At 41.3% G+C, this 14,116-nt stretch overlaps 1 protein-coding gene across 1 annotated transcript; it reads right to left on the reverse strand.

The window, feature by feature from the left end:
- Positions 1-27: 27 nt before the first annotated feature.
- LOC138622888 (F-box/LRR-repeat protein 14-like) lies at positions 28-2,391 on the reverse strand. The gene has a single exon (XM_069702026.1). It carries the CDS (start codon positions 2,097-2,099, stop codon positions 888-890), a length of 1,212 nt encoding a protein of 403 aa, XP_069558127.1. The 5' UTR covers positions 2,100-2,391; the 3' UTR covers positions 28-887.
- Positions 2,392-14,116: the final 11,725 nt, after the last annotated feature.

Below are 14,116 nucleotides of genomic sequence, written 5' to 3' on the forward strand. Positions count from 1 at the left end.
AAGTGACACAAATAAAGGAGACCTAACTGAAACATATTTCCCATCTTTATTCATAAATATCGCTACTGTATGAATATAAAACAATCTTAAATTACCGCTTTTTTTTTTATTTATAAAGAAATACTCTGAAGTTATTGTTGGAAGCTCTTCAGGGGGGAAAAAAAAAACCCCACTGATGCGCAGCTAAAAAGTATTGCATATAGCCTTGGTAGCCATTAGTTAGTACACCTTACTGTAGTTAAGTTGATGAACCTTTGACAGTAGAAACGGGAACATCTGATACATAACTTACTTCCTCAGGAATATGAAACACAGCCAACTATACATCGGTAAACAAAGACAGTCAGGAGTGATCCACCCACTTCAATTTGAAGTACAATTTTGTCAGCAACAGTCATTCAATACGAAAAAATAGTGGCTACACAAGTTAAAAAAATACATCAGCCCAAAATAACAACAACAAATCTATAAAAACTTCAATTCAAAGTACTCAAGCCTTTCTGTTAAGAGTTAAAATGCCTAGTCCTGCAAGTGAGATTTTCCTTTTTTTAAAAAAAAAAAATCAAAATCTCCATTGGTATGTGAGTCACAAAAATATAACATCTAATCTAATATTCAGCGACAGTAGGCACTCCTGTGTTGGATGGGTGAGGTAGCGATAGACAGTAAGAACTGTACACAGGCTGAGATTTAACAAAAAGAAGAGCACGAGACTGAAAGGAAGAATAAGAGCGGAGGTGAACAGTATTCCAGTGATCAATGCAGAGTGCCTCTTCTTGTTTTAAGTCACAGTATAGAAAGTAAAATTAAGAATGGACACAGGCAGTCCCTCTCGGTACAAAACGGAGAACTATACATGATTAAATACGCTAAACGGGGGGAGGATTTCACCTCATCTTCTCACTCTCCGTCATCTGCCACAGTCCCAGGTTTAACACTTTAAGGCACGGGAGCTGCGTTATCCTCTCCAGACCCCTCTTGGTGATCTTGGTGCAACCGTACAGGTCGATGCCGGTCAGCTGGGTCAAGTGGTCAGCGATCAACTCCAGCCCTTTGTCCGTGATTCGCACGCACTGCCCGATGTTCAGAGTCTTGAGTTCGTGCATCTGGCGCACCATCCTGTTGATGCCGTCGTCACTGATGTGACAGGAGCACAGCGAGAGGGACTTGAGCCGGTACAGACCCTGGGCGATGTACGCCAGGCTCTGGTCGCCGATCTTGTCGCAGAAGGAGACGTCGAGTCCAGACAGCCGGAGGGAGCCCATAGCCAGGTGCATTATCCCGGTGTCGCTGATGTTGTCGCAGGACCGCAGGTTCAGGCTGCACAGGTGGGTCATGTGCGACAGGTGGATCATACCCGCGTCGGATATCCCGCCGCAGAAGCTGAGGTTGAGCACCCGGAGCCTGTTTAAGCCCTTGGAGACGTGTTTGAGGGACAGGTCGGTCAGCTTCTGGCAGTCCTGCAAGGTCAGCTTCTCCAGGGTCAGGCAGCCCTCCGCGGCGCTGCGGGTCATCCCGGACAGGTGGCCGATGCCGACGTCCGACACGTGCCTGCAGCTGCGCAGGTTGAGGCTCTTGAGTCGGTGCAAGCCCCAGGCCACCAGCAGCAGGCCGGTGTTCGTGATGTTGCTGCACCCCCCGAGCTCGAGCACCTCCAGGTTTTTGAGGTACTGGGCGATCCTGCCCAGGCTGGAGTCGGTGATCTGCTTACACAGGCTGAGGTTCAGCACCCGCAGGGACGGGATGTCCTGCACGAAAGCGTGTCCCAGGCCGTTGTCCGTGAGGTTGAAACACCCGCACAGGTTGAGGCTCTCGATGTGCGGCATCCCCTGAATCACGTAGCTCAGGCTGCGCCTCAGGCTGAGGATCTGAATCTTCTTGATCCCCCTGGTCTGCAGGCTGGGGAACAGAGACGGGTTGGCTCTCCGCAGGTGGAGCTTGGCTTCCACCCTCCTCCACACCGACTTGTGGTAGGACGCGTCCCTCCAGGCCACGCACACTTGGGCGACTCTCCCTTTGTCTTTGACGTCCAGGTAACTGAAAATAATGGCCAGGATTTCCGGGAAAAGGCACGATACGTGTGTCTCCATTTCAAACATGACCGCGGCGGAGCTTTAGTTTGTGTGAGCTCCCCCTCCACCTCTCTCCACCTCTTTGAAACTCTTGCTGCCGAAGTTGCTGTCCGACCCGGCGCGACGTTAGCGGCACGAAACACGAGCTAAAGGTAGCCTGTTAGCTTCGTGCGCTGCGTAACGCAAATCCACCCATCTCTCTCTCTCTCTCTCTCTCTCTCCGGCACCGATTCTTCCGATAAATAAAATAACAACAACAACAACAAAAAAGGGACGGCTAAAGCTGCGCGGTTCTTCACGTTGACGGCGCTGTCGCAGGAAAACCTCCCTCCCCCACCTTCCCCTCCCTCCCTCCCCTCCCCTCCCCGAAAGGCAGCGGTGATATTTTTACGTAGCAAGCTCGGCTAAAGCTAACAGTAGCAAACTTGTGCGCTTCAAAAAAAAAAAAAAAAAAACCACGAACAACCTCCGGAACAACTTCTCATCAACTCCAGCTCACCGCACCGCACCGTGTTGTTAGTAGTAGTATTCGTTGAGAACTCTTATCCGCAGGGCTGTTTTGTCGGAAGTGGCCGAGCTTATCTTTATCTTGTGTGGCATTTCCAGCCGCGTCGGAGCATCCCGGAGCTCCACGGTGAATAAACCCGGCTGTGTTCGTCTGAGCGGGTTCAGCCTCCGACCAGCGCCTCCTGGTGGACGAGGAGCGTCGTTACTGCTGCCGGGGCTGCACGACGCAGGTTAGTAGTGCAGGGGAGTCAAACTCATTTTAGTTAAAGGGGGCCACACGCTGCCCACTTTGATCTCAAGTGGGCCAGACCAGTAAAATCATAGCGTAATAACGCATACGTAACGACAATATTTCTCTTTGTTTAAATCATTGGTGAAGGTTGTTTTTTTTGGACGATAAACCCTATTTTAAGGGTTTTTCTACAATAAACTAGAAACATAAAGACCAAAAACTCAAGACATCAGCCCGCTGTTTATCTGCCCCGGCTCTCCTCTGCAGATTCCCTAGCAGCGAGCGCTTTTTCCTCCGGAGCAGACGTCGCATTTACGCTGTTTTTGAAGCAATTACTGGATCGATTAAAAAAAAAAATTACAAAACGTTTGTACTCATAAACCTCCATATTCTCGTAGAAATGCAATTTACGTCTTTCTGTCATTTTCACACTTCGCAAAGTCATCCGGCGGGCCGAGCTGGACCCCCTGGCGGGCCGTATGTTTGACACCCCTGGGTTAGTGTTAGGTTAGGTTAGGTTAGGTTAGGTTAGGTTAGGTTAGGTTAGGTTAGGTTAGTATTAGGTTAGGTTAGGTTAGGTTAGTATTAGGTTAGGTTAGGTTAGGTTAGGTTAGGTTAGGTTAGGTAGTTACTTTATTAATCCCCAAGGGGAAATTTTTTTCACTACAGCAGTATACAGAAGCAATAATAGATACAGATAATAAGATAATAACAGAATAATAGAAAAGCAATAAAACAGCAGTAAAATAGCAGTAAAAAATATAAAATGCGCAGTATATACAGTATATACAGTACAGTATATATCTATATATAGTAGTATTAAAAAAATTACACGACTTAACTGCTCCGTAAGTAAATTAGGTTAGGTTAGGTAGTTACTTTATTAATCCCCAAGGGGACATTTTTTTCGCTACAGCAGCATACAGAAGCAATAAGATAATAGTAGAATAATAAAAAGCAATAAAATAGCTGGTGGCTCAGAATTTAAAGTTTATCGTCCAGATATGGAGATATATTCACTGTTGCTTGAAACTTTGTGAACAACTTTCTATATTAATATAGAAACGTCAGATTTCCCCATGTAGGCCTTTTGAGTTCCTCACATGAACTGCTGAATTCAGGTCCTTCCAAAACATTTTTATTGGACTGAGGTCAGGACTTTGACTTGGCCTTTCTAAAACATTACCTTAAATCTTCTTTAACCATTCTTTAGTAGAAAAACTTGTGTGCTTTGGTAATTGTGTTGCTGACCCACTTTCTCTTGAGATTCAGTTCACTGACATATATTCTGACATTTTCTATCAGAGTTCACCAGTGTAATTTAGAGTTCATTGTTCCATCAACGATAGCAAGCTGTGCTGTCCCAGATGCAGCAAAACAGCATCAAACCATGATACTACTACCACCATGTTTCAGATGGGATATGATTTCTTAGGCTTGAATGCAGTTTTCCTTTCTCTAAATATAATGCTTCTCCTTTAAACAAAAAAGTTATATTTTGGTCTCACATGTGCACAAAACAATTTTCTTAAAACGTTTTACAGATGGTTGAGAGTTTTTGTTTTGGAGAAAAGAGGCTTTCTTGCATCCTGGCAGTGCAGACCTTTGTTGTTCAGTGTTCTCCTTATGGTGGACTCATGAAAATTAAAATTAGCCCATGTGAGAGAGGCCTTTAACTGCTAAGAAGTTACCTTGGGTTTCTTTGTGACTACGCAGACTATTAGCTGTATTCTCTTAGAGACTTTTGTTGGTAAATAGTGGCCTTGGATTTCCTCCATTTGTACACTGACTGTCTATTTGTGGAGTTCAAACTCTTTAGAGATGGTTTTGTAATCCTTTCCAGCATGATTTGCATCAACTACTTTTTTTTCTAAGTGCTTTAGAAATCTCTCCTGTTTGTGCCATGATACACTTCTACATACATGTGTTGATACCTACTCAACACATACCTACCTACAGGATACCTACTCACACCTGATTCTCATCCCATTCATTTGAAACACCTGACTCTAATACCTGCTAATCTTAGAGGTTCTCATATTTTTCCCCTCACAGATTTGTAATGTTGAATAATTTTCCTCAATAAATAAATGAGGAAGCATTTGTTTCATTTGTTTGATTGGGTTCTCTTTATCGACTTTTATGATTTGTGTGAAAATCAAATAGTTTAAGGTGATATCCAGAAATATAGAAAATTAAGGAATCACAAACTTTCAAGCACCACTGTAACTTTCATAAACAGTGCCATGAACAAACTTACAGAAAATAAATCAACATACAGTGAAACAAAGACAGCAAACAGAGGAAAGTAAACATAGCTGTACAGCGTTTGTGTTCAGAAAAAGTAAATAATCAAGTACAAATTAAACCTAGACAAAGAAATTGTACACATACATATTGTTTCACGTCGGTTTTCAGAGAGAATATTTCCACAAAATGTTTAATTGACAGGATTAAAATATGTGACATTCACTCACATTTTCCCCCTGATTTAATATGAATATATGACCTTGACTTAAAAAAACCCAACAACTAATAAACTGTTATTTCATGGAAACGGTGAGCAACAAGTGGTGTCGCTCAGAAATCTATCTCTCAGTGTTTTGGCCTGTTGAGAAGATTGACAGCAGGAGTCATGTAACCCTCAGGAGCGGCTGAAAACAGCCACTATGAATCGTTACAGTACATTAAGTGCAGTATTATCTGTCAAAATAGTCACACATCCATCATCATGCATTCATTCAGACGGCTCTGCTGTGTCACCTTCCTCCCTCTTGAGTGCTACTTGCCGTAAATGTGTTTGACCTGGCATGACGCCCAGAGTTACTGGAGCGAGGCGTTCGCTGACCCGGTCACCTCTGGCTGGACTCACAGCGGGTGGATTACAGTGATTGTTCAGTAATGGACGGGACAAGAGGGGCAGGATGTGTCAGACTGGCACTTGGTCCTGAATGTTCACTCAAACCACTTGACCGATTTACACACTAAAAGTGATCAAATACAATTTTTAAACGTCTCGACTGCTTCAGTTTTAGGGTTCTGGTTTTGCTCATGTTGGCTCACTGTCACACTGTCATAGCTTACTGAGACACCTACAAAATGGCTGCTGTGTAAAAGGCAGACGGCTTCGGATGAAAATTTGTGAAGCTTATAATATTCTGTTTTTGTTATGAGAGAATATTAGAGGCGTTGTTTTTTTTTTTATTGGAGTTTATGGTATCATAATTGTGTTACTGTAAAGAGTGACTGTATATTCAAATATAGATATATGTTTGATACTTATTAATTTGTATCTTTGTTTTTGTTTATCCTCTGCAATTTCTATTTTATTTTTTATTGATGTTTTTAAAAGATAAACCAAAGCTCACCACATTACTCGTCATCTATCCTTTTTGAGTGGAAATTGAAAAAAAAAAAAGCAAAATACTAGTTAAAATACTTACTTAAATAGGTCACATGATAACACACATTCTTGCAAAATAATTAATTTACAGCGCTACAAAGTGCATTTCTAAACATGAAAGATATTTGTCTTTCTAAGACAATGAGCTATATCTACTCGCATGAACCCAACCGAGTCTTAACTTTGTACCATAATTTATTGTGTAGACTTTCATGGTATGTGTTTGTCCCGCAGCACCAGCACTGAGAAGTTAATGTAGTAAGAGCCTCACCTTTGACCTTTCCTGCCTTTAATGCTGGGCCCCTTGACAGCAGCTCACTTGAGGCCCTGAAACAATAAATATCTACAATTCCTGGCATATTTCTGGGCTCCTCTCTGGCTCTGGTTCTCTGAATCACTCCCGGTCTCCCCCCCTAACCATCACAACATGTTTTACGCCACATATGTCTTTACAGGTTTTTATTTTGGAGCTTTTGCAGGGACTCAAACACAGCTGTGCAAACACAATAAAGCACAAAAGCAAAACCTATCCAAGATTTTGATAGGAATATTATACCAAACTGAATGTATAAATGAACAAGGAAGAAGGGGCCTCCTGGACATTCCCTGCTCAAAGTGGGCATACTTGCAGGTACACAGTATCAGCACTTCTGCATTTTACTCTTTGGTGTAGTTTGGTGGTTTTCTTTACTGCCCTCTCTATATTAAAATATATGGCCATACGTAATGGCCTTAAATAAACTCCATGAGCCAGGGGCTCATCCAGTAAAATTAGCCTACAACACCTATTCAAGGCATGCCCAAACTAAATTGAAAGCTGCTCATGCACGAGTTTGGTTTCTTTTGAAAGGTAACACTCTTTAGGTTTGTCACAATCACTGTGGGTGCTACTGGTTCTGAGTTACAGAATCTTGAAAACACTGAAGTAGAAGGTTTTTTTTCTACCTGATGAATGAAGTTGGGATTTATTAGCTGTAAAACACAATATAGTATAAAGTCTGATGAAGTCCACATTCAAATCTGATAACAATTGTACAGAAAATTCACATTTTACACATTTTTCTAAGGGTATTTGCAGATGTTTAAATAAAAAAAGAAAAAGAAGGCTGTTTAGAGATATTTAGAGACATAAGTGTTACAGTGAAAAATATCATTATATAAAAGGCAACACATCAAATTATTTACAATAACATAAATAAATAGGCTGCACTTACATAATGTTTTATCACCTTAGCAGTGTCAGTGTGCTTTAAAGTTTGCCTCCCATTCACCCACACTCAGTCACCAATGACAGCTGAGCCGCCATGCAAGTTGCTTGCCTGTCATTATGAGCAATATGGGGTTCAGTGTCTCGCCAAAGTACACCTCGGCTTTTGGACGGGAGGACATGGGGGAGGACAATGAAAATTGAGCCCCTAACCTTATGATTGGTGGGCAACCTACTCTACCATCTAGGCCACAGCCTCCCTTCTGAGCACCATAAGTTTGAAAATGCCCATCAAGCATTGTTTTCATGCAAAATTTTTGTTGCTGGAAAAAGGCTTTAATAGTGAGTTATTTGAATGCTGTAATTGTTGGAGCCATAACATAGTTTTTGTTTGTTTTGTGTCATGTTTACGTATTATACAGGTTTTTTTTGTTTGGACAGTGAGCTTCGGGCGTTTCGCACCAGGTGTGTGACTGGCAGAAGCAAACGGTTTCTTTACCGTGTACCGAAGTGGGTTTTTTTTGTATCCAGCTGAGTGGAAACTGAGATGTACTGAAATAGCTAAAAGGAAAATGATCTGTGATAATGTAGTAAGAGGTTTTCTACCTGTGCTGAGGTGAGCAAATACAACAACTGTGAATAAATGAGTCACCGCACTCAAAGACACACTTTGTATCGGACATTGGTTTGTTGTTATCCCTGAACACGGAAAAAGTTGTCCCCAATCGCACCTCATTGCAGCTAAATGTAGTTGTTTTTAATGGAAAGACTACATACTCAGTTTGGGCTTTGGACATAGTGTTGTTAATTTAGAGCTTGAAATAGTTATTCTCTTGTTTAAATCATTTTTTTGTGGAAATATGAAATTCTGAATATAATAAGAATTTGCTGATAGGCTCCAAGCTGAGTGCTTTGTCAACATGTGAATAAGAGGCGCATAGTGCCACTAATTTTTTTTTCTACTCCAAGAACTATTCTCAGGTCATTTGTAAAGAATGTGAAAGTAGATGAATGAATAACTTCTAGAAACCATCTGGTTGTTATTTGCTGCATTTGATTTACTTTGCACAATGTGTATTAGGGTAAACAGATTTCCATTTAATAAGAGCATAAATGTTTGTGCCACTTTTAATGCCAAAAACAGTGTGCATAATGATGCAGCATCAGGCACCATTTACTTTCTGTCTGGCAGTGAAGCAAATGAACTGTTAACTTCCATTATGAACTTATGTCACAGTGCCCTAAAGTAAAGCACTAAACCACCAAATCTACAGTGGATGTAATAATAAGAAGTCAGAGTTAGTAAAATGCCAAAAAAAAATGGTGTTTTGCATTTGTAGACTGAATTATGTACTTGTTCTTTAGGCTCAGCGACACTCTACCGTTGCAGTCTCAGCATGTCCCTACTCATGAACCTCTGTATAACATTTTCTTTTGATGAGCACTGATGAAACATGGTCAGGGCACATAATACATGCTCTTAGGAGCAGAGTTCCCAGTTTGAGGCGGCTGGACCTTTACTGCATGTCTTCCCCCCTCATTTCTCGTAAATATTTCTACTGTACACTCTCACATAAAGGCAAACATCCCCGTCAAAATAATCTTTAAAATTCACGAAGGAGAAATATATGACAAGAAGAAAATTATCCATCAAGAAACTGCTTTGAGTCTTAGCTTCCACTGGTTTCTGTATTGCCTGTAGTTGGTGTGGTATGTAAACAATGTGATTAATGAAAAGGTGTGTATATGACAGGGTTGTGCTCTGGGGAAATTATGGTATGAAAAGGAAGAGCAGTCCAGACTGCTCGGTGAGAACTGAAGTCAGATTTACCTCGGTGTAACACCGATCAGTTGAACGCTCAAATGAAAAAATAGCCAAATGAAAACAGATTAAATTCAAAGTTTTGCTCGTAATTAATCTTTCCTTTGTAACAGCTTGAGCAGACATTGAGACTCTAAATGGTGTTTCTCAAAGAGGCAGAGCCAATCCAGTTTAACCAGTGTGGGTGGTCCTGGTTGGTGGTGGGCCTCAGTACTCAGTCATCTTTCTTACCTCTGTGAAAATGCAGAGCTTTAATGGCCTGACTTAACAATCCAGTATTATTTTACACAAACCTCCAGTGCAGTAACATTTAGCTATCATTCTCACTCGTACCTCTCCCTCTCTGTAATCTGAGACGTTCTTTTAAGATTTTTCTATTTGCATTTTGAGGGGACACATTGGTCAAACCACTCAGTATTTTCATCTTGAAATTTGGGGATAAAGAAACCTGAGGGGACATTATATTTTTTAAAGAAAAATAATAAAACATTAAGCTCAAGTAAAGGGTGATAATTGGACCCGTGACCTCCCCCCAAAAAGTTTAAAGTAAAGAAGGGTTTGCACACAAATCAGTCAATATGAGCTTTTCTTTCATCCAAACTGATAATCACCAGCACGGTGGATATTGTGCAGATGCTTTGGCCATCTTCTGTGTTCATTTACTTGCACAAAATATCTATTGATTTGGGTGTATAAACCTTTTCTTGCACTTTGGACAAACATGCTGGGTGTTTTAACGGGCTGATTCCAATATTTCTTGACTCAATAGAATTTAATGAGCAATCTTACTTAAAATGATTCTGTATTTTTACCAAAATTTTAATTTTGGGATCACGGAGGCGCTTTGAATTAACACAGGTGATCGTGTTGGGTCATACAATTAATTAAAAATATATAACACAATAAAATTCTTCAGGGAATATTGGAGAGATGAGAAAATATAGAGTGAAAAGCAAAATGGTCCTGGACATATAATAGTACAGTAAGACAGTAAGGTCGCAGTGTTTATTGTCACAGCAAGAAGTATAAACATATATGAAAGTAAATAAATATGAAAATTAGAACACTGAACAAAGTTATAATATATATATTTATATTGTGTAATATTTCAGCTTTAATGTTCTTATACAGTATAATTTTGCACTGCATGTAAGTTGCTTTGGTGGTTTGAGTCTGCACACTTAGTGTTGTAGCATCAACTTTCAAAGGTGCAGTGTGTTATTGTTTATCTACCTGAGCTGAAGAAGATTCAGATTCAGATTTTTGACAACCGTTAGACAGACATTCACTGTGGTAGTGCTGGTTTAAAACAATCTCTTTTATCTGTGCTCAGCTCTGAGATGCAGAGCCCAGCAGAGGGCAGTGCTGGTCTGACAAAAGGATAAAAGACAAAAGGTCTTTGATCATTGCACCTTTAGATCTTCACCACTTCAAAACAGTCTTTTTGCACTGAACAGAGTCATAAAGCCAAGCAAAGAATTTAAATGTTTTATTTAGTCTGTGCTTTGCAAATCAGAGACATTTAGACAGCAGGGTGTAATGATGTGAGATCAAATAGTCACATGGACAGAGAGACAAGAGAGGGTTTGGTGTTAGACAGGAAGGAAATGAAAACTAAAGGCAGAAGGAGAGAAAGTGAGGGATAGTGATTCCCCTCTCGGCCTCCCCTGTGGCCGGACTTGTCTCTGCTAATGACCCTGTCTGCTGGCTCACACAGACAGATGGTGAATTAACTCCAATTAGCCCACTCTCACCAGATCTTGTCTGACAGCTCAACGCACACACACACACACACACACACACACACACACACACGCACACACAGAGTTTTGTTTCCTTCACTTCAGAAGATATTACATGTATTTCATGGAGACTTATCCTAACACTAACCAAACCCGATACGTACCTAAAACTAACTTAAATTTATTCTTTACCCTAAATTTAATATGATGTGGATTTTAGGTGAGTCCCCACAATGTGAAAAAACTGATTTATGTCCTCATAACATGGGTAATATATGCACACACACACACACACACACACACACACACACACACACACACACACACACACACACACACACACACACACACACACACACACACACACACACACACACACACACACACAGATAACAGTCACAAGACATGTAAAAGAGAGCAATATCTGCCTCATTTGTTCATAATATATTTAAAATCTAACACTGAAACTCGCTTGTGATTAATAACAAACATTGTATATTTAGTTTTTATTTTCAAAAAGGTTTTGTCAAAATGTTTTTTATGAGATCTTTGGGTGCAGACATTTGTCCAAACAATAGAAACTGTTGAGTTCCATGTTGTTATTGCGGTTAACATATGCACTGCTTCACACACTTTTTCAAACGTACCCACAAAAACCACACACACACTGACTGCAGACAGTTACTACGACTGTGTGACCTCCTGTCGCTGTGCTCAGAGTTAGTGAACTGTGACCAGTCATCATTCATACGCTGCACATTCGCTGAGTGACTGAGCCCACATGACATGTCAAACAGAGCGTAGTGTGTATGCCAGTATAATTGTCACTCACAGGGCATGTGCGCTGTTCAGTATATCACACTGGAGAGAAGATGTCTCTTGCAGGACAGCGATGTTGCACGGTCTAAGTGTGTGTGTGTGTGTGTGTGTGTGTGTGTGTGTGTGTGTGTGTGTGTGTGTGTGTGTGTGTGTGTGTGTGTGTGTGTGTGTTTAACAGGTGTTGTCCCTGCTACTAAAAGGGCTCCATCTGGGAGTGTGCCTGGGCGGTCCCCTCTTCTGTAAACGGGGTCAGCAAGTGCTGAGCGCAGGGCAGAGATCAGAAGGTTAGCGAGTCCACGGCCGGACACAATGACATTATCGAACACAGCTGTGAAATAAACACTCTCCTAATGCAGTAACATGGCAGTCCATAAGCCGTTCTATCTCTGTGCAGTGTGCTCGTACACGCTGTGTGTGCCGCCAGTGCATGTTTGTGACTAAAAGTATGTTTGTGTGTGTGTGTGTGTGTGTGTGTGTGTGTGTGTGTGTGTGTGTGTGTGTGTGTGTGTGTGTGTGTGTGTGTGTGTGTGTGTGTGACAGAGAGTGAAGTAATCCTTCTAAATCTCTTTAGCTGTTCTGATCCATACTTCAGAGAACAGGGGCAGTATGGACAGCAGCTGTCCGTGAAGGATGTGTGACCCCAGCTGCACCGAGAGTAAGAAAGGGAGTCGCAACACCGCCTGACCTCTGACCTCAGCTCGGAGGATGTCACACGCACTGTTTATTGTAGAGTACTGAAGTAGACCTCCCATTATCCCGTACATCTCTCCAAATCGCTCGGCATGACACTGAAGCAAAAAGACAAGTGTCACTGAATCATTATGTTGAGAAAGAGAGAGTCAAAGAGAGAGAAAAGAGAGAGGGAGGGAGATAGCTGGGAGGAGAAAAATGAGACAAATGGGGAGCGATGAGTGAGATGTGGGTTGTAGTGTGGAGGTGTTGATGTGTGACAGACCACAAAAAAGCAGGGAGGGAAGATGGAGATGGAGGGACAACTGATGGAAGGACAGAAGAGGGGTTAATCAAGGAGAAATGCAAGTTACACTTTAAAGGAAAATTACAGTTTATTTCAACTCCGCATATTTCCCATTATCTCACATATTGTAGCTATTTTTGCTGGATGGGTCTGGCTAACTTCGCCACCTCGTTTGTAGAGATCCAAGGACATGAGGAGATGGACATGTCGGAGTAAGAAGCTCAAAGGTTCAATATGTATGACTTTTATTTTAAAGCATTCAGAAATCGGTTAAAATCCTCAACAGAATGTGAAGAAATAATCGCCTTGATTTTATGTCGTCCAAAGTCAGCATGCTAATCAGTCCTGTCTTGTAGTACCACTGTGCTGTTCAGTCTGCCCTCAGTCAAAGAAAAGGAAGAATGTTTTCTAATTTCTTGTTAGGATGAGTGGAACAATAAACTGAACAAGGGCTGAAACTCTTGGACAAAACAGAAGCAGAGCAAAAGTTAGCATTAGTGTTTACTGCTCTCTACCGCTGGAGACAGCTCTTAGCGAGTAAGGAAATAAAGTTTGAACTCTCAGCGTTTCTTTTAGATTGGTAAGTAAACAGCTGTTATGTTAACATTGGCTATGTATCGATGGCTTATGAATGTAAGAAGTTGCATAATGTCAGTGATGTACGGCTTTTTGAGAATAACTGGACAAATCCCAGTGGGCTGCCGCATTAGTCAGCCACTACAGTGTAAAACAGTTCATCAAGTTTTTGAAACGTCCTCATGAAGTCACGGGTTTGAGCCCCGCTCAGGTGTCACACATGCTTCACGTGGCAGGGCATGTCCCGTTAAGCCACATTGTTCACGTAGGGCGAGTGGTTCTAGGGTGAGTCCCTGTAAGGGTAAGCCACAGAGTGCTCATGGTTTTGGGTTGTATATGCAGTCATCGTAATACCAAAGGTCAACAACAATACAAAAACTCAAATACAATACAAAAAAAACCCGTTAGTTTTAATGTATGACTTTTTTTTGTCATATTTCGGACGACATGTATGACACAGTGGTCACAGTAAGAAGTAACTGGGTTGTCACTTGAGTCAGTTCAGAAAAAGGTCATACTCCAAAAAGTGATAAAAAAAAGAAGTCATTTTTGTATATTGTATATTGTAAGTAGTATATATTATATAATATATAGTATATAGTATAGCCAGGGCGATGTGGCTAAGTTTGATGTTTCAGCGTGACACAGGAAGTTGATGTTTAAGGTCAAACGATGCTCCAAACCTCATGAAACATGCGTCAGGCACCAACTTTCTTGAGTTTTTGAAGATGTTAAAGCCGCCAAAAAAAAAATCCAATTT

Source organism: Brachyistius frenatus, unplaced genomic scaffold (assembly GCF_029030835.1).
Source record: "Brachyistius frenatus isolate BFR_SWC_R1_liver_20210118 unplaced genomic scaffold, ASM2903083v1 Contig_39, whole genome shotgun sequence".
Taxonomy (NCBI): Eukaryota; Metazoa; Chordata; class Actinopteri; family Embiotocidae; genus Brachyistius; species Brachyistius frenatus.

Bases quoted from the DNA above. Each gene is read 5' to 3' on its own strand.
- LOC138622888 (XM_069702026.1), bottom strand. From the start codon at position 2,099: ATGTTTGAAATGGAGACACACGTATCGTGCCTTTTCCCGGAAATCCTG.